At 35.5% G+C, this 25350-nt stretch overlaps 1 protein-coding gene across 1 annotated transcript in view; it reads right to left on the bottom strand.

Moving 5' to 3' along the window:
* The window catches only part of VPS50 (VPS50 subunit of EARP/GARPII complex), a 72882-nt gene that overhangs the window by 20542 nt on the left and 26990 nt on the right, over positions 1 to 25350 (bottom strand). Inside the window, exons 8-18 of the mRNA XM_053466424.1 lie at positions 25274 to 25309; positions 24369 to 24451; positions 22893 to 22935; positions 20834 to 20932; positions 16712 to 16852; positions 13432 to 13564; positions 8107 to 8198; positions 6052 to 6146; positions 5242 to 5340; positions 3835 to 3925; positions 217 to 393 (exon numbers count right to left, since the gene is read on the bottom strand). Coding sequence (XP_053322399.1) covers positions 217 to 393; positions 3835 to 3925; positions 5242 to 5340; positions 6052 to 6146; positions 8107 to 8198; positions 13432 to 13564; positions 16712 to 16852; positions 20834 to 20932; positions 22893 to 22935; positions 24369 to 24451; positions 25274 to 25309 — 1089 coding nt within the window. The remainder of the gene's footprint in view (positions 1 to 216; positions 394 to 3834; positions 3926 to 5241; positions 5341 to 6051; positions 6147 to 8106; positions 8199 to 13431; positions 13565 to 16711; positions 16853 to 20833; positions 20933 to 22892; positions 22936 to 24368; positions 24452 to 25273; positions 25310 to 25350) is intronic.

Raw genomic sequence — 25350 nt, 5'->3', positions numbered from 1 at the left:
GATAATGAAAAGTAGGACGACAATTATTTCAACAGAAAGAGTGGGAAAATACCTGGACCTGAATATCAAGTAAGATTGATATTTAAAGCACGCAGAATTAGATAATGAGAATTAATTACATGCATATATTGATTATATATTGATTATGACTCAAAAATCTTACATTGTTAACGTAGAGTACAGCCAACCTACATACGCATTAAGAAACAAACTTACACCGTTTGAAGCAAGTACGTCCTCTGATTCATCATCTTTTATAGAAGCTTGAATCTCAAAAGGATTGCCTCCATTGATATACCGTTCAAATAATGACACTTCTGTGGATTCAGCTGAAGATGTTTGTTTACTTGGTGACATAGAAGGCGAGCGAGACTGAGTCAAGCATTTAAATTCCTATTCCAACAAAACATAAGTTAGTTGTTAATTGTATATAAGATAATGTAGGTGTTTCCATATAATCACAGTTATTCACTGTAATTGCCTTGACAGCTGCATGGAACATCATTTTGCTGGTTACTCAGTGGGAAAGACATGCCATGTATCTAAACTACTTATTTTTTTGCTAACTTAAAGAAGAAGTCCCGACAAATGTGCAGTAAACGGAATGGCTCGGTCTTAATCACCCAACCTGACTAAGTAAAATCTATTGAGGAAAGCATTTAATTGTACAAGACTCTATTAGTATTGCCATAAAGAATTAGCTCAGTGTAATGTTTGAGCAGGGAAAGTCACTCACAATATCACAACTGACAACGGAAGCCTCTTGAAAAAACAAGATCGTATTCATTCATAACCACTGGCGGAACTACAGGGGTCGCAGCAATTGGACAATGGAAGACTGGAAGAACGTTGCCTGGACTGATGAGCCTCAATTCCAGCTGCAACATTCAGGGTCAGACTTTGGCGTAAGAAACATGAAAGCATGGATCCATCCTGCCTTGTATCTAAGGTTCAAGCTGGTGGTGGTGGAACGGGGTGCGGGGCAGTTTCTTGGCTTTGGGCCCCAGTTGTGTGTGGGGGGGCAATGATGGCACTGACTAGCTGCTGAAGTTGGGGCAATTTTTTACACAAGGGCCCGGTGGTTTCTAGTTACGACCCTGTCCATAACAAAATATCATGCTCTCAAGATTGCCATTTTAACAGGAAGGGCAAACCGTGTTTACGGTTAAATTCCACTGAAACATAAATAGGCTTTACTCTTGTTTTATTTTATTGGACTTCTGTAAAATTATTATAAATGCAACCATTTGCATTTCAGCTTAGGCTGCTTACATTTCATAAAATCCGCAATGTGACATGATGATGTTATATTTTAGTTTAATGCATTTAAAACACATTGTAATCTACTAATTTGCTTGAGTGATGAACCATTACGTTGCACATGGTGTTGATGAGTTTCGGTGCATATACACTTTTTGGCTGTTTGCTTCTAATTTAAATACATTAGCAGTTGCTTCAAAGAAAAGGAAGGAGAACAGTATTACGTTAGTTGCGATGGTACAGCTCAAGGAGCCTGTTTTATACCTTATGGGCATTTTAAGGTATGACCTGCAACTTCTACAGTTCTCATGTATTAAGACGAACTAATGCAACATTAGTTGAATCATTCATTTTAGCATTAAGGATGTACTGAACGAAGGAGCAACCAAGCACTTCGTAAGAGTCCAGCTTTATGGACACATGTTGAGTTCAAGGACACACTGGGTTATATTGCAATCATTTCAGGCAACACAAGCACGAATAAAACCAGACTGTATAGAAAACTCATGGAGCAAAGACAGAAAAGATGTTGTCAAAAACTCTAATGTCTAGGCCACGGTTGGTAGCCGGTACTCTTGTCTGCAAAAAATGAAAACTGATATCCCACTTACTCTGCTGAATTTAACACTTCTGCAACTGAATGCGGTATTAGGAACAAAATTCTCAGAACTGTTGAATGTCAAAACCTTCCCAGAAATACCGTTCAATTATATAGAACAAGGACCTTCAAAGCTGGCCAAAACTGCAAATGTCAGTATAACGATATTAAGTATAATGATTAAAGATCAGGCTCGATTCACACACAGACTTGGCCAAGACACAAACCACTTGTAGCTACCACACACACACACACAATTACATTAGCTGATGGAGCAAAGGCATAAAAAGGGAGACGCATGGGCAAAGCAATGGGGCAAAGTAGACAGATGTTTAAAATGGTAAAAGTGTTTTGGGTTGAAGGTATTATTAAAGTCTTTTACTTCACCTTCTGCAAAATCAACACAAAAGAAGCTCTGAGAACAATTCTCATTCGACTTGTGGAAAGGTTTATTGTAAAGAGCCAGGGAAAAGAATCAGGAGATTCAAGATAACAACATGCAAATTCCCATTGATATTTCATTGATTGTGATGTTCTCCTACAAGTTCTGGAGTAACGTCCTATAGATATCTCTTCGTAATTCTAAGGATTATATGGATATCAGATTTTGTTTCTTAAGTAAGATTCTAAAATAGGATGACGTTTATCACGAAAGGGCTTGGTATGTTTAAGTCCATACTTCTCTCATAGAACCTTGCCAAGCTTCTAATGCATTTATTGCTTCAATCAAGGAGCCTCAGGTGGACATATGCTTTTTAATCAGGCTTTTGTCCTTTCCTGGAAAAACGTGCGCTGCCTCCCACACATCGATCCGAGTCCTAGTTGTGGACTTGGAAGATGATATTAATTTACAACTAACCACCTATATATCAGAAGATATATCCATTGTGAATATCAACAATTAAATTTTTTTATCAAATAAAATGTTTTAAATTTATATTAATTAAAAAAAATCGTTAAACTCACAACCCTAAGTATAATATATGGAAGCCAAACACATGATCTGTCTTTACGAATCAAAGAATTTAACCCTTTAAGGACAATGGGTGGTCCCTAAACCCACTGAAAACAATGCATATTGAGCCTGTACATGTACGGGCTTTGTCATTAAGGGGTTAAATGTCAGAATTACATTTTTAAAGTTCAAATAATGAGTATCATATTTTGGAACAAGCAAGCCACTGCCATTGAATCTTTTCAGAGTTCTTCCCACGACACACTGAGTATTATAAATTAGAGTATTAAGAACATTTATATTGGATGCTAATATCAACATCCATGAATCTTGATTCATCACCGTCTCATTCTTTTAACTTCTGATCTTTTTAAATCAAACCATCCATGTACATTTGGATGGTGAAATTATTATTAAAGCTATCTCTGTGCCAAAAGACAAATTTATATAGTAATCATTAATATTCCATGAAAGTATGAGAATAAATAAGATGTCAAAAATAAATTATAGGATTTTTCATTTTCCTGAGGATCTGTTACACTGTACTTTTTTTCTTGAAACACTAACTTATTTAAAGACCCATTGATAGGCCATCTGGCTCTAAGGCAAACGTATATCGCATTTTTCGGGAAACCAGTAGCTTTTTGGGGATATTTCTAGATTGCAAAGCACACATTTTAATTCACATTGACCATATGTTCACAAGTATTTTTAAGTTGTTTGGATGCATTATAGTTTTCATACAACACAAAAAAATAGTTATTCCTGGGCAGGTTCCAGAAGTAAGTTTAAAATAGTTTTTTTTAATAAACCAGCTATAAGCTGTCCATGTTTCTGACAGACATTGGATGCATTCTTCAGTATACATGAATATGATGAGGATGTTCAAGGATAAGGTGTGCAATAGGAACAGTAAGAACGTACACAATGAGAATAAACAGGCTAAAATAGAAATGATAAATATTACAGACGCCATTAATAGGAACATTTAGAGGGATTAGTATAGGAATTTGGCACTCACGTGCAACTGCAAAATGCTAAAACTAGACTTGACAGGGCAGAGTTCCCAGGTCTCATTTTCAAGGAACATCCTTAGTTCTTCAAGGCGTGTTCTGAAAAACAATATTCAACTTCAGACTACAATGTCTTTGGTGAAATGTAAACTCAACATATTCTAAAAGTTTACAGGCAGAATACCGGTTAATTCATGATCTAAGAAATCACTGACACAATGATAATCTCTTTACATAAAAAAAACATAAAAGTGGTGTTTTGAAAAGGTTCAACAGCGAAAAGGTACTATGATTCACCCGGATTGTACACGCAGTCACTTCATGTTCTGTAAAAGCGAAAAGGTATTCATTAACCTCTCTGGATTGGCAGCTGAGAAACCTTTCGAGACCCATCGCCATGAGTCTTAACATAATAACTAATCTTGCCGAGAAACTTGTTTTTATATTAAATATACTCTGAAGCCAACATAAAAAAATAACAACTTAACAGAATAAATATATAAGGAATGGAATATTTATTTAAAATAAGCACATAAACTATTCTGAGTTCATGGAATTATACGTATTTAACTGTGAAGTGGACATGTCACAATAAAAATGGCTGTTACATTGAAAGGTTGAAAAGATATCCTCAAAGGGACCCTCCAGCCACCATATGGCCTTTAATGTATATAATTCACAAATATCTAAAGAATTTAGACACGCTAACGGCATAAGACACCAAATTGAGGGAAGGGGGCAGCCCAGTCTTCAGACATCATGATGTCTATATATATATGAAGACTGCTAGAAGTCATGGAATTGCCCTCTGCAGCCTATCAACGTGACAATGTAGTGAGTTGCCCAACAACATTTAAGTATTTATATATAAAGTTAATCAAAATGTGATTGCAGATTCAAATGCAACATTTTTCTTGATGCAACATGTTAGCTAGTTTTTTTGTGGATTAACATCACATGCTAATGGACTGGTTTCTAGTGACGTTGGATTATTTTTGCTGGTGGGAATTTTCTCTGCTTGTAACCAACTGCATAAGCATTAACATTCTATTGGTATTTAACATGTGGAACAATTTACAATTGATTCCAAACGTCAACAATTTAAACATAATGATAGCATTAGGGGGTTACTTACTTTGTTCTTATTGAGCTGTTGAGACTGTTGGCGTCAATAATTTTGATGTGAAAATGCTTGTGTTGCCAATATTGCAGCTTAATAATAATAATGCCCATGTGTCTTAATTATCTCGCTCGATGTGACGTAAATACAAATCCCATTTTGTGGATAGGGATGCAGTAGATGATTATCACAGATTAATGATTTAAAGTAAAAGTTTGGCTGAGAGGGATCCATTAGCAAAATTACACAAAAATAGAAAGAAAATAAGGGTCCATATATATATACACATACATACCTGTGATAATTCTTAAAATAGTTGACACTTTGTTTCCGTATAGAATCCTGCAAGACCTCTGACTTACTGCCACAAAACTCCTCCCCAACTTGCGTTAGCCTGAAACGAGAAATCAAAAGAGTTTTTTATGGTATATTATTAAAATAAAAATAGCCTCCTTACAAAATACAATTTTCATATGACCCTTAAATTAGTTGGGCTAAAAAATTAAATTAAAAATTAAATTAAAAATACGGAAATTTCCTAGATCACTGTATCAAGACAGAAATACGGGAAACCATACTACATCATAGAGCTCGTATGCTACATATTTGTATTCAGACGGCAACTCATGAAGCATCCTAGGGACTGAATGCAGAAACACGCTCTACAAACAGATTAGGCTGGCCACTATGTAAGGCACAATGCTGTAACTTGGGTCAAAGTCATGTCTGCTTTTTGTATTCCAGGTTTATCAACTGAGAAGGAAGCGCACAAATAATATAATCTGCATTATATACAATATATGCGTAATAGAATTTTATGTGCTCTACATAAAGATCAAAATTCAAACCCTTTAAACAGAATAATAAAACTGTGGGCAATTCGACATCTAAACGCATTATAACCATCAGCTTTATCCCTACTAAAACACTTTAGATAAACATTTTCAGTGCATACTGCTCATAAATGTTTAGAAATTATTTTAAAATAATTGTAATTTAATAATTGATAAATTAGTTAAAAAAGTATTTATAAAAACATGCATAGAAAAGTGCAAAAAAAAAAACACACTTTTAATTTAATTAAAACAAAATAATGGAAGAGTACCTGCTGATTATATCGAGAACCAATATAAAATCATCATATTTGAAGTTGGACATGTCTGTTCCAAGAAGGTATGTTTTAACTTTTAGTTGAACATCCTGAAAAAACAATGTAAAATCCAAATATTAATTCAGTACAATATTGTTTTAATAAAATAACAGCAGCGCTCCATGATCACGTGCCTGGCATAAGAAACATGTTTATTCTTTATCCATTTGCAAAAAAAGAACATTTATTTGACAAACTGTCTCTTTGTGTTGAACAAATATCTCCACTATGACATCAGTTTTAGACAATGCTTCATGGAAAAGCAGGGTTCGGAAAAAAAGAGCAAGAGAGTCCAGAATGTTGGGTTTTTCTTCTAGGCAGTCAATGAAGCACAATATATTAGAAATTAAGATACAAAAATAACAAAACTTAATAAAATGACATGTACATTGCACGGGCCTCTGTAGGACATCTAATGCAAGAAAAGGAAATCAGTAGTATTCACTAAGAATATTACAAAAAGTTGCATCTAGGAATATTGTGTTATTTTCAAAACATGTAATAGAATGTTTTTCACAGCTGAATATTTAATGTATGTACGTGTTTTAGACAAACTCATCAAGTCATTTGGAAACCACCATTGTGATAAATAGTAGAATGTATCCGTTTTATTTACAAAGGGTCCTTATGACTAATGAAGGTCTATGGGGAAGGCACTTGTTTAGCATTAATAAGACTCCACTAGACGGTCCTCTCAGTGAGGTGTTAACATCGTTCAACGATCTCATGACTTTCACAGACAACTCCAGGCCTGGAATAATATGAAACTAAATGCAGTTTTCTTTAATGCTATACAATATCAGGTTACACAATGAATAAATATGTTTAATGTTCAGAGAAAAATAATTTTGACCAATCTTAATACATGGAAGCTTCAGAGAGCAGGCTACCTGGAGCGCTACATCTGCTGAGGCGGTGGGGATGGCCACCACGAGTAACGGCCTTGCTGACGGCAAGGACTAGGCTGGCCCAAAGTAGCATTAAATGGGTTGGGAGGGTGTGGGCATGGCTAAACGCACGCTCCCCTGCCTGGAGAACAAGGAGAGTAACCCTAAGACCCAGAAAGCAGCACCTTACCCAGAAACTCCAGGTCAAACACAGAGACTCCAGGTCAAACCCAGAGAGTTCCTGGATATATCATTAAAACATCCCTTTTTAGTTTTAAAAAAGAAACACGAGCATGAAAGGCAGTCTTAGGTTACCATTGCGACATACAGTAGTTCATTTTTATATCTCAACTGGAATTCCTCCATATAACTTAAAATGTACCCTTATTTATTTTGATTGCTCAATTCATTTTACATGAAGGAAACACTACAGCGAACATGGACTAAAATAGACTATGTTCTCAGATATCTATAAAAATGATTCCCAAAGCATGTTTACAGGATTATCATAGGTTTATAAAGAACAGCCATGAATTGTTTTCCATATACACATGAAAAGGGTATGTGTGGCTTTATAGACATTGTACATGACTATTCAACAGTTGCCCCGCGGGAAGCATTGGTGGTGCATTACGTTAAAGAAAAATCATTGGTACCTAGTTTTTTTATTTGATGTACTTGAAAATAACATTCAATGGAAATTAACTCATTTTCTTTGCTGAATGAAACGCAGCTGCGAAGGAATGTGGCATTGTGATATGCTGTATTTAACAGCTACTCTGGCTGTCTTCTACAAAGAGCTTCTGTATAGAAATAGCTATACATTATGCATTATAGTTCAACTAAAAAACTGAATTCAGTTCAGAAGAAGCTTTTGGTTTCATGTGCAAATATGTATATAATTCTTCAACTATTTTTCCCTCTTGACTGAGAGCTAAGAAGTTGTGTAGGTGTAATAGATAAAAAGACAAAACACCTGCCAATTCATACACGTTGCAAAAGCATACATAATACCAGGTCAGCCTTAACAATTCAATACACTTTTTTACAGTTAAAAAATATGTAAAGATACACACTAATTATTGGTAAAAATCTAAAAAAAATAAAAAAAAAATCCAACAACCTGCCAGATGCGTGTTAATCCATGCTCCAGTTTCTTTTTAATATAACTTCGATCAAAACTGTTCTCTTCCGTTCCTGAAATGTTGTTATTGTCTGGAAAGAAAAGAGGTACAGTTGCAAAAATGTTCAAAATAAGGTATATTTTTTTTCCCGTACTCTTACAGAGCTAATAAATACCTTAAAAATGTAAAAAATTATATACATGGAGTGGCAATATACCATGTCATGCTGAGGAAATGCACAATATGGTGCTTAACAATATAAAAAGTTTAAATCGCTTTATAAAAGCATCTGTTGTCTAATTGCTTGTATAGAGGAAAATGTTGTTATGCTGTGAGGACTGTTTAACAACAAGCTTTCAGCCTAGAACAAATGAACTAAATATATTATGTAGAATGCAATAATGTAATATAACATTTCAGAGACATTCTCCATATTTTATTTGCAATATATCGATGGTTAATATACTCTGAACTATATTCAATGTTGTAAGCATGTAACAGGCTTTGCAAAGATGTGGAACAGTAACAGTACTACTCTATATGACAGCAAAAGACACCACCTTGTCTGTGTCAAGCAACACAGGCTGGACTACCAGGATGCTTGACTTAGTGATGGAAACACCAGGTGACACGGCTTTGGATGAGAACCTGTTGGATTACTGAACACTGAAACTGTGTCCTTGGCAAGCTTTATAGATTCACAGAGGACCTTGGAGTTTGCATCCTGAGTTTGAGCTCATACAGTTGTGTGGAAAAAAAAATACACCCTCTTTGAATTCTATGGTTTTACAGATCAGGACATAATAATAACCATCACCTGTTAGCAAGTCTAAAAAATAGGCAAACACAACCTCAGATGAACAAGAACACATGACATATTAAACCGTGTCATGATTTACTGAACAAAAATAAAGCCAAAATGGAGAAGCCATGTGTGAAAAACTAAGTACACCTTTTGATTCAATAGCTTGGAGAACCACCCCTAGCCTTCAACGAGGAGTATTTACAAAAGAGAGGTTTGTGGTTTCAACTCTGTCGCTTCACTTTTAAAAGTTGGCACAAGTTTCCAGTAAGAAGGGCCAAGTTGACTTTGAATAATGCAAAATTCAAGAAATCTCACCTATTTAACTAACGATTATACAGGTCCAGCCAAACTCTGCATACCATGATAAGCTCCTTGGGATTGGACTTTCATTACGTGAACTGAAGGATTTGAAACTGTGACTCTCCGGTCAACTCTCCTTTTAGAAAATAGACTCAAAAGTCCCAAGTAATACACGCTTACAGACACCAAACTTTATTTATGGCGGTAAACATGGGCTTGTTATTTAGTAGAAAACACAGAACTTACAAAGGTACACATCCTAGCCTAATTAAGGATTACAAAATTATATTTTTTTAAATTTCATCTTAATGCATCTTGTTTCAAAGAATTCGAATTAAGTGTGGGACTTCTGAACTCTTTTTTTAAACAAACTTAAACTAACTGCCTGCCAGTAAATTAGCATATGTCTCATCAACTACAGGTGCTGCATTACCCTTGTCCTCATATATATGTCGTAATAGAGCCAGCATTAACAAAAGCTTGTTTTTAGTTAACAATTAACATATACATATGTAGAGAGAGAGAGAGAGAGAGAGAGAGAGAAAGCGAGAGAAAGAGAAAGCGAGAGCGAGAGAAAGAGAGAGCGAGAGAAAGAGAGAGCGAGAGAAAGAGAGAGCGAGAGAAAGAGAGAGCGAGAGAAAGAGAGAGCGAGAGAAAGAGAGAGCGAGAGAGATTGGTCCTTCAAAATCTGTCTTTAGTGTTAGTGAAGTAGATTTGCCCTGCCCATGCATAGGGTGGGTTGCTTATTTTTTGGTTTAACGTGTTTTGTTCATTAAGGTATCAACATACACTGAAATACACACTTTATAGAATGCCTTAAGTGTGATGCATCAGAACAGTGAGTCTCTCTATAATAAAATTGTCAAAAAGCTAATGTTAAACTTTGCATAGAGGTAGGAAACTCACCAACTTTCCATGGCTCTACCAAAACACTTCAGGCAGCGAGGGCAACCCACGTAACAAGCATGTTTTTAGATTTTCTTATGGTGTCACATGGCTTAGAAAGTCAAAAGGTCCTGGAAACCAGCACAATAGGTCTACTAGGACTTGAACATCGAAGGCTAGAACATGACTCTTGAACGGTTATAGACATGGTTCCTAGCATTCCCAACCAACATAGACATTTTTAAAGAATATTTCTGAAGTGCATTAGAACATGACACAGATTTTGTGACTATTAGATATGACAATGTCATTGTTTCCTTCTATTTCACACTCGTGGTACATTTAGTGTAGCTTTCCCATACAATATTAAAAAGTAGCTGAATGCGTGTAAGAAGTGGACAATTTATCACGCAGACATCAATTGGATATTCTAGGCTGTCACATATATCATTTTTGTGCAAATGTGATAAAACCAGTGTTGTAAATCTGTTTTTTTTACGAATTATATAAAAACCTATTAGATTGCTGTAGGTAAAACACCTGAAAAATCAATCCCAGCACAAAATATAACCATTTCTCAAATCTTACACAACCGCAAATGATTCCTATTTAAAATTCAAAGAAGCGATAAGCCTGCTTGAGAGCATATTGTTAAGTATACTCTTCTGCCATGCAATTTGCTCACTTTCATTTTATCCGATGCGATAGTAATTCACACACATATCCTAATCCAAAAATCATGAGCTTTCAACTTAGTCTTCAACTACCGTACTACAGTATTTCTCTAGTAATTTTTTTCTTGTAAATGAAAGTTAGAGAGTTTTACAGAATACTTTAGAAAGAGAAAATTAATATTTAAATGAATCAGTATGACAATCCCGCCTGGTAAGGGATAATTAATGGGGGGGATCCTTGGTGCGGGGGGGTAAAATGGGGAAGGGGTGGGTTAAGAGCGAGGGGGCTGGTTTGGGAAGAGAAGGAAAAGAGGGGATGGAGGAAAGAGATGACAAATGAGGAGGAGAGAAGGAACACCACCATAATGCGGAAGAATATGCCCCAAACCGTCAGAAGAGCCGTCACCTAAATGCTGGATGTTATTATTTGATGTCAAAACTAGGGATGTACCGATATATGGGTGGCCAAAATATATTGGCCGAAAAGGGCATTATCGGAGAAAATAATCGTCCGCAGGGGCCTGGCTGCTTACCTGTGAGTTGGTCGCACACACTGCGAGCAGCGTCTCTTGTACTGGCCAGGAAAACATGAACCAAGCAGAGTCACATGAATGCACATCACATGACTTTGCTCCGTTCCTTCTTCCCATGGGGGCGGGAATAGAGAAGTTGCAGAGGGAAGAAGCTGGGCCCCTGCAGAAGTCTGCGAGTGAGACTTCAAGGGTTTAAGAGCAAGTATGCATGAATGAATGTTTGTGAATGAGTGTGTGTGAGTGATAGCATGGATGTGTAAGTGGGGGGGTAGCATGGCATAGGGAGGATGTAATCACACTCCTATCATTCCCATGTTCCAGCATGTACTGGCTGCCTGGGCATGATAGGAGTGTTGTTAGCAATCATATATATATATATATTAATATTATCAATCTTTTTGTCCAATTTTGGTGTGTTAACCAAACTTTTATTAAAAATATTTTTTTGTTTGTTTGTTTGTTTTATAAAAGGTGGGGGGTCATTTTCGGTGTTGGCCAAATTAATGCTGAATTTTCGGTTTCGGTCCAGAATTTTCATTTCAGTGCATCCCTAGAAAACATATTCGTGGAAACAGCATCACACACATACTAAACTAGGGATAACCCCTGATTCATAGTGGGGAACATTTATACTACAAATATTTATAAAATCTAGTATTAATCTGAGTATTAATCAAATAGAGATTATAAACTTGTGAGCAGGGCCCTCTCCACCTAATGTATCGGTTTGTCTTAGTCTTTCTATTCTAGTGTTGTCTTACCCCTTGAATATATGTATTGTATTAAGCGCTGCGTAAATTGTTGGCGCTATATAAATAAAAGCTAATAATAATAAATGCATATCTATCTAGTATTAATCGAATGGATGTCCATTTATTTGCACATGCCTGGTAATAAATTATTATAAACTTCTTATAATTGACAGCGTGTCGCCATCAAAGGATCCACTTGTTTGCCACAAAATCTAGAGGATTTTAGACCCCCCCCCCTCGGATTATAAGGACTGCATTAATCTTGCATGTTTATGGCTATAATAAGCATGAGGGGGGACGCAAAATGAACAAATACTACAATATTATAGTAAAATAGCACTCAATTGCAGTTCAATTAGTGGTCAATAAATTAGGTTAAAAGTATTTATTTTCCGCAAAGACAAAAACAACCAAAAATACCACAATGGACCAAAGAACATCTAGTAAGAGTCCCTACTTTCCCAGTTTCTATTTTTTATACAAAATTGTATTATTTACATATAAAGTATTTTTGCCAATTATGATTAACAGCACATGCTTTTACCTTCCAATAAATCATAAGGCTATAATTCCACTCAAATTAAAAATAACAAACAACAAAATGAGGTTAACAGACAACCATCTCTAAATGTTACCAAGCAAGGCACAATGATATTCTCCTCCCAATCAAAAAGGTTTAGATGCGTATTTGTTTTACTGAAGTGCTGTAATTATATAAGATGCAATTGAGATCAACAAAATTGGACCAATATCGGATTAAAAACAATCCCACACTTGAATTCAAACATTTGCCCATAAACGGACATAAAGGCAGAAGAGAGCTTTCAGCTTTTTGAGTGGCTCTTCCAAACTACAATTACCATAGACATAAAAGAAGTCTAAAACACCCACATTAGTCTATGCAAAACATTTTCTGCTCAGTTTTAGAGTAGTAGAAAGATAATTTGACGGCAGTTAAGAACCATTTGGCCCATCGAGTCTGTCCATTTTTTCCTTGGCGTCTTCCTGGATTCGGGAAAGCTTTATGCCCATGCATGTTTAAGCTACATCACTATATTACTGTCTGATGGGAGACTGTTCCACTTACCTACTACCCTCTCAGTAAAATTAAGGGTCCGCTTAAAGCCTTGCTAGTACACGGCCACTTGGATAACTGCAGAAGTGTTCTATATTGTTTTACAATGTTTATGGCTGTGTATGTTCTAATAGAGTTTAAAAACAAGGAAGAGTATAACAAACAGGTTATTAAAAAATATGTGAGTACGTATGCGTCGTTCAAGCATACAAAACCAGACAGATTTACAGATATTCTTTTGCCAGTTCATAAAATGACTTTAGTCATTTTAACATAAGGAACTAAGCATCTGTTTCTTACCAGAGGCGGATGGAGTTTCTTCTCTGTCATTTTTTTCATGCCATTCCATTGTTTGAAAATAACTAAGCATGACTTCCCAAAGTGCCTTACAAAGGTCCGTCAAACATGGGATATAGCTGTCTGTTGTAATATGCTGCAAAAAGACAAGGACATGCTCTATAGTAATATATACACAGTATACACACACACATACATCCATATATACACACACACCTATACGGTACAGCGCAAAAGCCTTATGCATTTGTGAAAAAACGATGTCATTTTTATCATTTAACAAAATACAATTGTGAATATGAAACTATGCACAGTACATGCCCTATAAAATCTCCATTTAAAAACTGTAATAATATTTCATAAAATGTTTAACAGTAGTATACTATATAAAATGTTTTATGAATGATGCCTCAAGCAAATATTAAAAAATGCATTTTGGTGATCCTTGGATATTGACAATATAATATATATAATATGAATACAATTATGTGTTAATATCTGTGAAATTTAAAACAAAGTGTGCTGGTAGCAATAACGTGACAAAATTTCCAGAAGATAACAACTAATGGCACATTCCTATGCTGACTGTTATAAGTGTTGTATATTTGTAAATATTAAAGGTCCACCCCAGTCCTATTTTATGTTAAATACACATTGGAGTCAATTTAGCACGTACTCCAGTGCATTCTTCCACACAAAAATCATTATCACCACTCTTTAGTTATTGAAGTTAGAGAATGAGACCTCTGCCTTAGTTAACTAGAGAGGTGCAGAAACACGTCTCTTTCTCAGTGAATCTGTCTTCATTCTGGCCTCCAGGTGAGCTCTGCAAAATGGTGGAGCCTCCATGCACACCCCCTCTCTGTTCCTCCAACTGAAGAAATACACACAGAGCAGCGGATGAAGAAAGAAGACAAGCAGAGCAGCCGACAAAGAAAGAAGGAAAATGAACAAGAAGATGCAAGAGATGAATCAGAGCTCCAGAGCAAGGAGACAGGGACACAGAAGTGGAGAAGGTAGAGATACATTCAGAGATAGCATGAGAGTGGATGAGATTATGAGTGTGAGTGAGTAAGAGAGCTTGAGAGAGTGAATGAGGTTGAGAGAGTGAATGAGGTTGAGAGAGAACAAATTTAATTTCAGAATGTAAAAAGCCCTCCAAATTTTGTCCAAACAAAAGGGCAGGAAACGAAAATTATTGCCCGGAAACGAACGGACCAGAAACAAAATCTTGCAAGTCTAAAAATCACAGGTTATTTTAGCACTGGTAACAAACGCTTACGTCCATTTTCCTACAGTTATTTTTCAAACTACTGTAAAGTAAACATTTCTTTAGTGTTTAACATTTGTCAGACTACTTAAAATTGGTGTGAGTCCCACAATGTGTGAGAGGTCACAGGAGTAAAATGATAAATGGCTCATATCGAATTTTAGTAGACATCATGTGACAGTGTTCAGGGACAAACAAGCAAACTACTTGCCTTAGTTCAATGAGTTGCGGTAATAATAAGATAATACAGCCTCCAAAAAGAGTGAAAAAACACTTAACACCCACGTATTTCCATAACGTGGGAAGAAATAAAAATATATATTTATATAGAATGAAACCAATAAGTTTTATTACAAAAAACACTGTACCTACTCACATAACTTGCTAAATATTTTGTGATATCGTTTTCTTTTTAATAACTTTGGCATTTCTCTGAAATTTTCTCTGTGCTATTATATTGCAAATTCAGGCTCTCTAAAAGTTAGGTTAATAAAATGGAAAAACACAGTAGAGAGTTTGTTTTGAACACTACGTATAGTCTATATTGCACTGAAAGTAGTAAAGTCAAGGGCTGCTGGTATTTATAGACTAATGTACAGGATGGACCTCTCCTTCCTAACTTGTAACTTTTTATACTTAATAGTCCAGTGATAACGCCACTGCTATGTATAACAGTCCTCCTTTATTTAGGACGTTAGCTATGGTCTCTATACGCAGCAGCCAAATCTGGCTTCTAAGCTCTTCAGCCACCAAGTAGGTAGGGAACAGCAGAGAAAAATGCCTCAATATAAAACTTTCTGTATAAAAAGCAGAAAGAAATAAAATGGGGTTAATGGGGTCTTTAGGGCTAATTTAGGGGCAGTTATGGTTAACGGGGTCTTTAGGGTTAATTTAGGGACAGTTATGGTTAATGGGGTCTTTACGGTTAATTTAATTACTTTAATAAGGTTAACTTAAGGTGCAGTTAGAGGTAAAGGGGGGCAAACTAAGGAGAATCTAAAACCATGTATTTATTTTTTTAAATATTGTGTCAGTGTGATGTGAACGAGTCTGTGAATCTATGAGGCACTATGGCATATCTGGGGGGTATAAGGCATATCTGGGGGGCATAAGGCATATCTGGGGGTATAAGGCATATAGGGTATATAAGGCATATCTGGGGAGGACAGAATGGCATATCTGGGGGTATAAGGCATATCAGGGGGCACAGTGGCATTTCAGGGGGTATAAGGCATCTAGGGTATATAAGGTATATGTGGGGAGGACGGAGTGGCATATCTGGGAGGCAGCGCGGCATGTCTGGGAGGCAGTGTGGGAAGCCTGGGCTCAAATGTGCATAACTGGGGGGGGGCAGGTTGGGAGATAAAAACAAGAAATGTATTTTTCTCAAAGTTTTTTTATTCTGCTGTTTGTTTTTAACATCCTGTTTGTTTATGAAATTATTTTAAATAAATAAAAAATTTACATTTATTTTTTTATCCGATTAATCAAAAAAATTATCGACCAACTAATCAATTATGAAAATAATCGTTAGTTGCAGCCTTACTTCAGACCTGAAGAAGAGAGGATAACGCTCGAAAGCTTGTCTTTAAATATTATTATGTTAGTCCAATAAAAAGGTATTTCTGCATACTGCAATACTCCACACACATTCATTCAACACTACTTACAATCAAGTAGGGCCACAAAAATGTCAGTTACTGGTTCGTTATTCAGGTGACCCATTCACAATCTGGCTGTTACCCTTGAGGATCATGTGCGGTTCCAACTTGATTATGTGCATTAGGGTCCCTTGATAAGTAAGGAAATAATTATACAAGAAAGGAGGTCTTTTTGTCTATTGACATTACCAAGTTGGTACACGGGATTGTCCTCATCATCAAAGTGAATCATTTGTCCTCCTTTGCGGAAGCACAAGATGACAGATGAAGAATGTATCTCTATCTAAAGAAGGCAGCTGCTATATATAAATATGATTCAAACATTCATTTACAAATGATCAAAGCAACAAACCATGCAGAGGTCCTTGTAAGGTAGTTTCTGAAACTTTGTATCTGTGTTTCCAGCACAAAGCTCCACGTATCCAAGAACAACTTGAAACACCATGTTGTGGATGGCCTGGGTGAAGTGCATGTGCAGCTGATCCATAGCTGTCTAAAGAAAATAAGCATAAAAATAAAATCAATAGTATACTACCCACCACAAACATTACACGTAGAACTTGTAAACTAATGTTTTACAAAAATATTACTTAAAAAACTGAAAGGCAGGATATACATCGAATAAACGAATAAAATGAGGAAGAGGCATGTGCTGTAACACAAAAGAACGAGCTCTGTAACAAATTGTTTTGACGAACTGTGAAAAGAACTATAACCGGCGAACAGATAATTAAGAATATCAGTACTGGATTTCCCAATAGGCAGGCCTGGCATTTGCCCAGCTAGTAATTAGAATAAGCAATCAGGACATCTTTTACAAATCGAATTGAGCGTTACTCCAAAATGAGCATTTATTGTTTTTCTTGTAAAAAAAAAAAAAAAAAAAAAAAATGATTCTCATGCTTAATATAGGCACACGCAGCAATGCGCTACATATTACCTAAATACCAAATACCATCAACTGTTGATTTTACTGTAAGATAGCAATTTGCTTGATCTGGTATTTAATCATAAAGACTTCATTGAGAAACATGTATTGCTCTAACTGCTGAAAAAAGGTTTGCTTGGTTCAATTTGGATGGTGTCCTCATCTTCTGTTCATAACCCAGACACAAATATCTGCAATCACACTGGAGAAATATGAGGCTTATATACAAAAAATTACTATTATCGTACCAACAAATGTATTGGTCTACTAAGCCAGAAAATGCAGCTGGTTGTTATGGTTATAAGACCACTTTTTAAACTTTTTGTCAAAATCAATTTGTATATACTGTATAACCCCCAAAGTATGAGAACTTTTAATTCCACCCAGCCATAAATCTAATGCAGACTCATATCCATTTAGGGATGGTTATAAAAGGACCAGACAATACAGATTCATTGAATAGCAGTAAGTGCACATTTATAATAAATACACATTTTGGAGATATTATTTTATATATTATTTTTAATATCTTATCTGGATCATCATCAAATATAGATATTTTTCTTTTAAATATAGCTTATGTGAAACATATGCAGTTCCTTCAGGGATTTCATGGGAATAACAAGGTCAAAGTAATGAGAAACAAAATATAAAAACTAGGCTACCAAGCCGAGGTTCCATAATCCAATCTATCAGTGAATTGTGAAATGTCTTCCATTTACTGTGATCAATTTTTTATGTGGTATAGTAATAAAGGAAAATTTATTGAACAACAAGTGACAGAACTTGTTGGATTACCTACCGTTATGTATCAGAACAACACAGAAGATCGCTTTTAATTTTATCCAGACCATAAACAAAATTCTCTCTCAATAGCTCCCTACCGGCACCATTCTGTAAGCCAGCTACACAAATAACTGGAAGATTAAGGGTAAAGCACTTGGCTTTGTTATTCATTTATCTCATATCAAAGCGCACTACATGTTTTAATTTATCTTTTAGTATATGTGCAAAATTAAATCTTACGTAAAGTATATTTTAGGGTGAATATTGCACTCTATAAACAGCCTTTTCTAGGAATGAGGTCATTTACAAACTAACAGAAGTTTATCTATTCTTTAAAAAGGAACAGGAGTGGATTCAGCATGTGGCAACCGAGTTTCTTCTCACAGATGCTAAGGTAGGGATGCAGGGGTGGCTTTATTGTACGACCACCATTCCCTGCTCTCCAGACAAACATTGAACATGGCAAGAACGCACTGCTCACTGTGGGGCTCATCATCTGCTCCATTCCTAATACCCCGGTGCCCCAACAACAACATAGCCCAGTAAGAGCAATACAACATTCTAAAGCGCTAATCTCTAAATAAAAAAATAAAAACATGTGGGACAAGAGATTTACTGGACGACATGCAGAAATGAGAAAGCCCATGTACAGAATGGACAGCAGATCAACTGGAAAATAGGTAAATGTTAATTAGACTTTTCAAGATCCCATAATTATGGCTTCTGAGCAACAGGAGGAAAAAAGGAACGTAGAAAATACCACATCAACGGTAACATTGTAATCTAGGTTTAAAAAAGTACCACCTTGCTGTTGATCCAGAAGAAGGTAAATAATCTACCTTCAATCGATTTCCAATTGTGCCTAAAAAATGGGAAAGATTCCTTCTTGACTCTAAAATAGTCATTTGATTTCTCATTGGATCAACATGTAATCAGACTCTTCACAACCAATTATATTCCTGTATATTGTTCTTTGTTAGAAAAATCATCCAGCCCATATTTAAATTATAATATTGTATTACATTTCTAGAGGTCACTTCTCACAAAATGTTTTTGCCTGTACAGATGTATCCCATTATAAATACAACTAACTTTCTGGCTTTTATATTTTGCTAAACATTGTAGCCTAAATAAAAATGTAAAAGTACTGATAATGTAAGAGGCTTATTAACATAATGTACTTCAGCTACTGCTAATGTTTTCATGATGTTCTAAAAGAAAAGGGGAAATTGCCTTCATGTTGTTGCAGTTCACTTGAGGGCAACTCCTATATTCCATGCAACGTAGGAACTGTAGACTAACTGCGAAAATCTTCAAAAACATAAGTAAAAAAAATATTTACAGGGTAGGAATAAACTGGACCACCAGTAAAAATGTCATAAATAAAAGGGATCCACAAATAAAAATGTCATCATTGATAATATAATTGTAATTCAAGTATTACTTGGGATTTTGTCAGTTTATATTACATTAATGGACTAAGGATAAATTTGTATCATCCGATCCATTACATGGATAATAAAAAAAGGGAAGAGATACAGAATATGGGCAAGATAATTAGCATGGGTGAATATTGGTGGAGATACAGTGATGCCAATCATTTGCCACCTCCTGTGGTGCCACTTAAAATGTTGGAAACCCAGCCTGGCAAAAAAACATTCACTAATAGAAGATATATTAATTATTTCAAATAAATGTATTCACATGGACAAAACAAATTATAAAACACAGCAAGAAAGTAGCTGAATGACAAAAACTCCATTAACTAGATGTACCTTGGCACCACTCTTAATTGCAGCCCTACTCACTCCTACCTTTGTTATGCTCCTACCAGAGCTGTTCCTCTTCCGATGTTCCTCTCACTTTCCATCATGCTGCTTTTACACAACACTATACATTTTAGATGCAGGCACTAAGGGTTACCCAATTTTTCCACATATATATTTGCTTTGTGGGAATCGCAGCAAAAATATAAATTTCACCATGGGTAAAGAATGAGTTTGGACATTAGGCATACTAAAGGAAGGAGAACAGCGTCCTGTTTATTGGTGAGCTTACACTCCATTAGAAGATTGGGAGGAATGAGACCGTGAGAAAGCGAGTGACAGCTTGGACGAGGGTAATTTGATTTTAGGTCACGTGGAGGATCTGCATGGGTACCTCAATGGTGAGGGAAAGAGTTGGTTTCTTTCAGGTTGTGGGTATTAGGCGGATTGGTTGTGTGTTTCTCTAAACAGGTGCTTGTTTTTAGTTAGAATAACTATAAAAGAGACTAACAGAACAAGGTAAAGATTTCCAGATGATGGAAACGGCACAAGTGAAATCCTGGTGACCCAAATGGAAAAAAGAGATAATGGTTGAGGAGTGAAGCAAGTCTTAGGGAGAGCAAACTGGGCCAACTGGACGGTATTCATGATAAGAGCAGAGACATAGAGGGTATTAGGGATTAATGTCTCTGTATGTAAGGGTTAGGAGTGGCTAGCTAAAAGTATGAAGTCACACCCATGTGCGTCAGTAGGTATTCACACATTTGCCACTTTTACATGATAAGAATGAAAAAAGAAACCACATGGTTTCTAAATAAGAACACTGGCAATAATATAAATCTGTGGAAATCACAAACCTTATGCAGTTCTCAAGTTATATTGTTATAATATATATATATATATATATATATATATAATGATAAAGAGACAGGTAAAAGCACCATACAGTGATAGTCAATATACAATCTTGCTGGTTCTGGAGATGTAATATTACCTGTGTTTTCCCCAGTAGTCTGTAGGCTTGCTGCACTTTCGTGTAATGTGCAACATCAAAGGTCTTGCAGATTTTTGAAAGTGCCACATCTAACTGCTCCTAAGATAAACAAAAAAAACAATAAAAAGTATTGACGTTAGTTCAACATTTCTAATCAACCATATATTTTCATTACTGTATTTGGTTCATTATATAATGTTTTTATAACTTTTAAAAGCATGGACAAAACTCAAAGTATATAAAAGTAGAGGGTCCATGTTGACTCTCAGAAGCAGCTGAACATTTGGTGACAACTTTTTTGGTACATCAACGAGAGAATTCTGTGGAAACAATACGTGAAGCATGAAGACATGGCCATGGAGTTTAGCTGACTTTCTGCCAAAGTTTAGAAGGAGATGCGTGGTCTAAATGAACTTCACTGTAGTATGGTTTCTGATGACAAATGTGGTGGTTCCAGCATCTCAGAAACAGATGGCCTCCTAGGATTTTCAAACAATCTTCTGAGTTTACAGAGAATGGGGCAATAAACAAAAAACCTACAGAGAGTGTCAGCTCCGTGGGTGAGAACACTTAATTAGGAGGGAGAACGGCTAGTGGATGGTCTGCAGAAGACCACTAAATAGGTGCACCAAACAAAGTGGCCCTGTATGTATATTTTATGCACATCGGAGCACAGTTAAGATATGTACATAGCAGGAGTTAAGAGAGAGCTTTAACTCAATAAGTTTTCCTCAATTTACTGTTTTATACAATACTTCTTCACAAGAGATATTTTTTCTGTCTTTATTGCTGCGATTGCTCAACATACATCACAATTTATTCCGTAATCTGACGTGGGCAAATGTAATAATTTGCTCTAGCAACTTTTCAAAGTTAATCTCACAATCCTGGCAGTCTATTCAACGCTTGAGGAGGCAATGCCTTCTGGAGCAGAGGACGAAAATATTTATCTTTGCCACCAGGCAGACTATATTTATCTTCTGAAATATACATTAATCTGAAAATTGTTTCTTGGAGAACAATTATACACATATATATTTTTATTCAAATATCTTCTTACAATTTCAGTATTTGCTGGGTTCTCTTAGAATTTTGGTTAAATGTAGCATTAGAAACAACATCTGAAACCCTTCCCACAGTTAATTCTTTAAGTGGGAAAAATGTCCTTAGTAATTTTTTTTTAAATTAATTTAAAATTGCATTCCTGGAGTTTTTTTCTCGCCTTATGCTTTGCACTGTATGTTTATAAAAGTTAAATTAAGTTGTATGGAAATTACACAGATTTATTATATATTCCTAGCTATAAAAAGCAGGACCGGGCAGGTCTACGTTTAGGAACAAGTGTGTTTTGTGAGACACAGAACGAATTAGCGTAACAGAAGCATGATGATTTCAATGTTTTCAATTACATGCCTGCCTAGGTTACAGTATATTTCATCTTCAACCAGCGTATTTAATTTAGATGGCCTAAAATACTGCACTGTAACATTATCAGGTATAACGGATTAGTTCGTATAAATTAAATCATGCATCTTGCCACAAGAGCAATTAATTAACAGGTTGAATTAAATAGTAATATTTCTTCCAGTTACACGACTTCTGCTTAAAATTATTTTTATGATTTCTTTTTATTGACCGCTGCATAGCTCATAGATATTAATGGCATGTGAATAACGAGTGGCAGGCAAAATGAGATAAATTAAACATTTCAGCGCAGAAATGTAAATATATACGGTGGCCACCCCTGGAGAATTTATTCTGCCAAGATAAAAATTTTTCATGCCATCAAACCATTTGGTTTTTGGCGTAAACCCCAAAATGTAGTCATTACACCATATAAGACTGATGCATGCTTTGAGCGTAGTTATCCGCATAAATTAGCATTTTTTAAATGCTCAAATTTCTGTTATACATTAAATACCCCCGAGGCCTATATATGTGGGTATTATATAAACAGAACAAATGAAATGTGCTAAAAACTGAGCATTCTGCACACAGGGACAAATTGATCATTAAAATCCACATCAATTCCTCCAAAAATGCGTGATTTGTTTCTTACCTCAATTTGTTCTAGAGTATCCTGTAGCTTTGAATGCAGTTCACTGTAAACAGACAATTAAATCAAGGGGGAAAGTTAAAAAATGATTGGATACATATACATACACCAAAAGAAATGCTCAATATCCCCAAAATACAGCTTTTATTCTATATCATTCCCACTCATAAGGTCTTCAATAAAAAAATAATATATATATATAAATATATATATAAATATATATATATATATAAATATATATATATACATATATATATAATATTGCTAGAACACAAGACAAGAAGGCTGCCTAATCAAGTATATCGCACATGTTTAGTAGCTGAGAAATCCTATAGGATGTTCATCATCAGCGCAGTAAACTCGTCTTTATATATACGCGTGTATAATTAACTTCTATATCATGTGCAAAATGCCAATTATACCCACAGCACTTAATAATGTTTCATCTCCCATCACAGCTTCCATGACTTGCTTAGACATTTGTTTTATTAGAGACCCCCCCCCATATTCTAATAACTGTAAAGCCCCAACATGTTTTAATGCCAAGTATTTTAGCACAGGATCCGCTTGTCATTATCATAAACCCTGGGGGGCCATTTGACACATTTTCTTTATTACGGATTCCTAGACACTGAAAGCCAAGTTCTTTAGAACTGTCAGTAAGACAAAAGCTGGCAGCGGGTAAGCAGGGGTAATTTATTTGACCATAACACTTGGCTTCAGGGCTTGTCAGATAACTTTACATTTAAATACAAAAAATGCGCGGAATTTGCAAAACTAATATTTAATTATTGTGAGTATATATTATGCCAACATCTAAGTTAATGTTAAAAAAAAAATAGAAATGCAACATCAGAGGCATAATGCAGGGGGACAGTACATAGGGACCCCTCAAGGCTTAATAATAAAGAAACAGTCCCTTTTATTAAAATGGTAACTAAACAGGGTCCTCAATAAAGGAGATTCTTATAATAATAAACAAATTGGCCACTGGCCATTAATATAGTCTCTAGCTGAGCAAAAAAAAAAACAGCCGCATATAAACCAGTCTGGAAAAAAACCACAATTAAATACAAAATCAATTTATATTACACAACGCGGACAATTTGTTGCATCATTTTATTATTTCCCAGACAAAGTTTATTAAGGCTACATACTATTAGTGTTCTGTTTGTCTATCAGCTTAACTGCTTTGAAGGTTTAGATTAAAAATTTAGATATGAAAAAAGAGACAGCTGTAGATAAGTGGAGCAGCCTTCCGGCATAAGCGGTAGAGGCTAATACAGTAAGGGAATTTAAACATGCATGGGAAAGGCATACGTCTTTACATCAGGAAAATGGGCAGACTAGATGGGCTGAATGGTTCTTATCTGCTGACAAATTCCATGTTTCTATGTTGACCATTACGCACCGAGCCAATTTAATTTACTTCATCCAAGGTTCATCCATAACACTGAAAAGCGTACAGACAAAGGGTACCTTATACAGCTGTAGTGTTTGAAGGTGCTTGCTGCCTTCTGACATTCCAAACAAAGCTGAATAGCTCCAGGGTAATCTTCTTCCTTCCAGCCAAAAACAGTAAAGCATGCTTAATACATACAAATAAAACATATGTACACAGGTTATATCGCAAAGGAAAGTAAAAACAAAAAATAAATTGTTTTTACTAATCAGATATACAGATAAATGGTTTCATCAAAGTTCAAAGGCTTCCTATATATATATATATATCAGAATGCATCTGGACAGATTTGGCTAGCATGGTGTATAGATGGAGTTTTAGCCTTGCCATCCATTCACAAGTTAAAAAAAAAAAAAAAAAAAAAACATTTTACACACTCTTTAGTTTTCCATACATTTATTATTCCAGTTTGACTTATGCATCAGTTACATATACAGAAATACACAATATTTGCAAAGAATGTCTATATTAAATACAACATAATAATAAACCTAACCTGTGTAAACGGTGCGAAACAATCCTGCTTTTAATGGAATTACAGTGAAGAGTGAATCAAGAGAAAATGCAATCAAGAAATCGCGTTCCATACAACGAGCTTAATAACGCACTATTTGTTCTTTTTATCTGCTATATTAATAAGTAACCGTCTACATGTGGCGACATGATATGGCGAGCCATGGTATCTAGATAATGGGATTTTACATCAAACTAATAAGCTTTGTATGTTTTAGTGTATCGTGGTGAAAGAATAATAATAACTCTCCAAAGGTATGAAAGGATTATTGGAGAAAAATCCGCTGGGGTCTGACAGAAAATATTCAACATAATTGGCCATTTCATTTTCCCAGCTTCGAGAAGTAATATCTGGAGTCTTATTAATGAAAATTTGCCAAATAACAAAAAAAAAATTGGTCAAAATTACCTCAAGCATTTCACTCAGACGAACATCGGTTCTTTGCTGAGGAAAGAAAGAGAAACAAGAATTATTTTAAGAAAAAA

This window comes from Spea bombifrons, chromosome 5 (genome assembly GCF_027358695.1).
Source record: "Spea bombifrons isolate aSpeBom1 chromosome 5, aSpeBom1.2.pri, whole genome shotgun sequence".
In the NCBI taxonomy this organism is placed as follows: Eukaryota; Metazoa; Chordata; class Amphibia; order Anura; family Pelobatidae; genus Spea; species Spea bombifrons.
This window is presented reverse-complemented; position numbering and strand designations above follow the sequence as displayed.